Genomic DNA, 1,127 nt, shown 5'->3' on the forward strand with positions numbered 1-1,127 from the left:
TATTATAAAACACATGAAAAGCCCATTTATTTGTCCAGACAGACGATAAACTTCTACAGTATGTGTGTGTGTATGATTTTAATGTTACGGGACGCTTATGTACAAAAGAAATTTACAGGTGCCTTGGTGAAACTAATCTCTCCTCATTTACGTGGTCGGTCCTATCAGCTCGTATTTCTCGGTAATTCCACCGAGGCCTTTCAGTTCCTCGACTAAGCTACGGATATCGATCTTGCGTGATATCACCAATCTCCGTTGATCCGAGGGGCCGTAGCTGCGCGATTTGAGACCCATGGACCGCGCGACTCTGAAACAAATTAAAAACATTCGCGTTGAGGACGCGAAACTTCTCGGAAATATCGTATCTTATTTAATCATTATTATAAGAAATAATCTATTAGGAAATTATTTTTTCCCGAAATATAATTCATAGTATATTGCGAATCATATAGCTGTATATGTCTAGAGAGAGGAGGGAGGGGTTTCCAGTTCACGTTAGTATATAGCTTAAGAAAAAATGATACGCACTGATGGATCATTGCTCTTTCATCATTGGTAAAATCCGTAGAGAATACTATATCATTTTCCGTATCGCCCATTAGCAGTTCCTTAAAAGCTTCCTTGCATTTGGCTTTCAACTCCCGTAATAGTGCTGGTTTAGAGGTAGATGTACTTGATTTCAGACCCAAACCTTTCCGGCTCAGCTGTTGTTTGAGCCTAAAAAAAAAGACAATAATGATACTCAGTCGTTATGTCTCTGATAACTTATTTAAGAGCTTATTTAAATGTTGCCCAAAAATTAATTAACAATATCATTGAACACAAACATCACAGGTTCCTTGATGCCCTGCTGAGATTTTCCAAGACCGCCACCGCTCCAGCCCATTAATTTCAACAACTTCTTTCCAACATTGTCGTCGGGAATATTATCTTGTAACTTGGTCTTCTCTATCGTCGTTACATTTACGTTCTTTACATTTCTTTGTGCACTTAAATTTTCCTTGATCTAAATTCATAAGAGATTTAAAAGGTTCAAATGAATAAGTATTGTATTTTGTGTATTATTTTCTTATTATACCACCATGTGTGTGTGTGTGTGTGTGTGTGTGTGTGTGTGTGTGTGTGTG

At 37.6% G+C, this 1,127-nt stretch overlaps 1 protein-coding gene across 1 annotated transcript in view; it reads right to left on the minus strand.

Annotated features, from left to right (window-relative positions):
• The window catches only part of LOC106741070 (NF-kappa-B-repressing factor-like), a 3,062-nt gene continuing 1,935 nt past the window's right edge, over positions 1-1,127 (minus strand). Inside the window, exons 5-7 of the mRNA XM_014612677.1 lie at positions 828-1,006; positions 529-717; positions 1-307 (exon numbers count right to left, since the gene is read on the minus strand). Of these exons, the coding sequence (XP_014468163.1) occupies positions 148-307; positions 529-717; positions 828-1,006 (528 nt within the window). The 3' untranslated portion in view covers positions 1-147. The remainder of the gene's footprint in view (positions 308-528; positions 718-827; positions 1,007-1,127) is intronic.

The sequence above is a fragment of the Dinoponera quadriceps genome, unplaced genomic scaffold (genome assembly GCF_001313825.1).
Source record: "Dinoponera quadriceps isolate SergipeBrazil2010 unplaced genomic scaffold, ASM131382v1 scaffold367, whole genome shotgun sequence".
NCBI classification, from domain to species: Eukaryota; Metazoa; Arthropoda; class Insecta; order Hymenoptera; family Formicidae; genus Dinoponera; species Dinoponera quadriceps.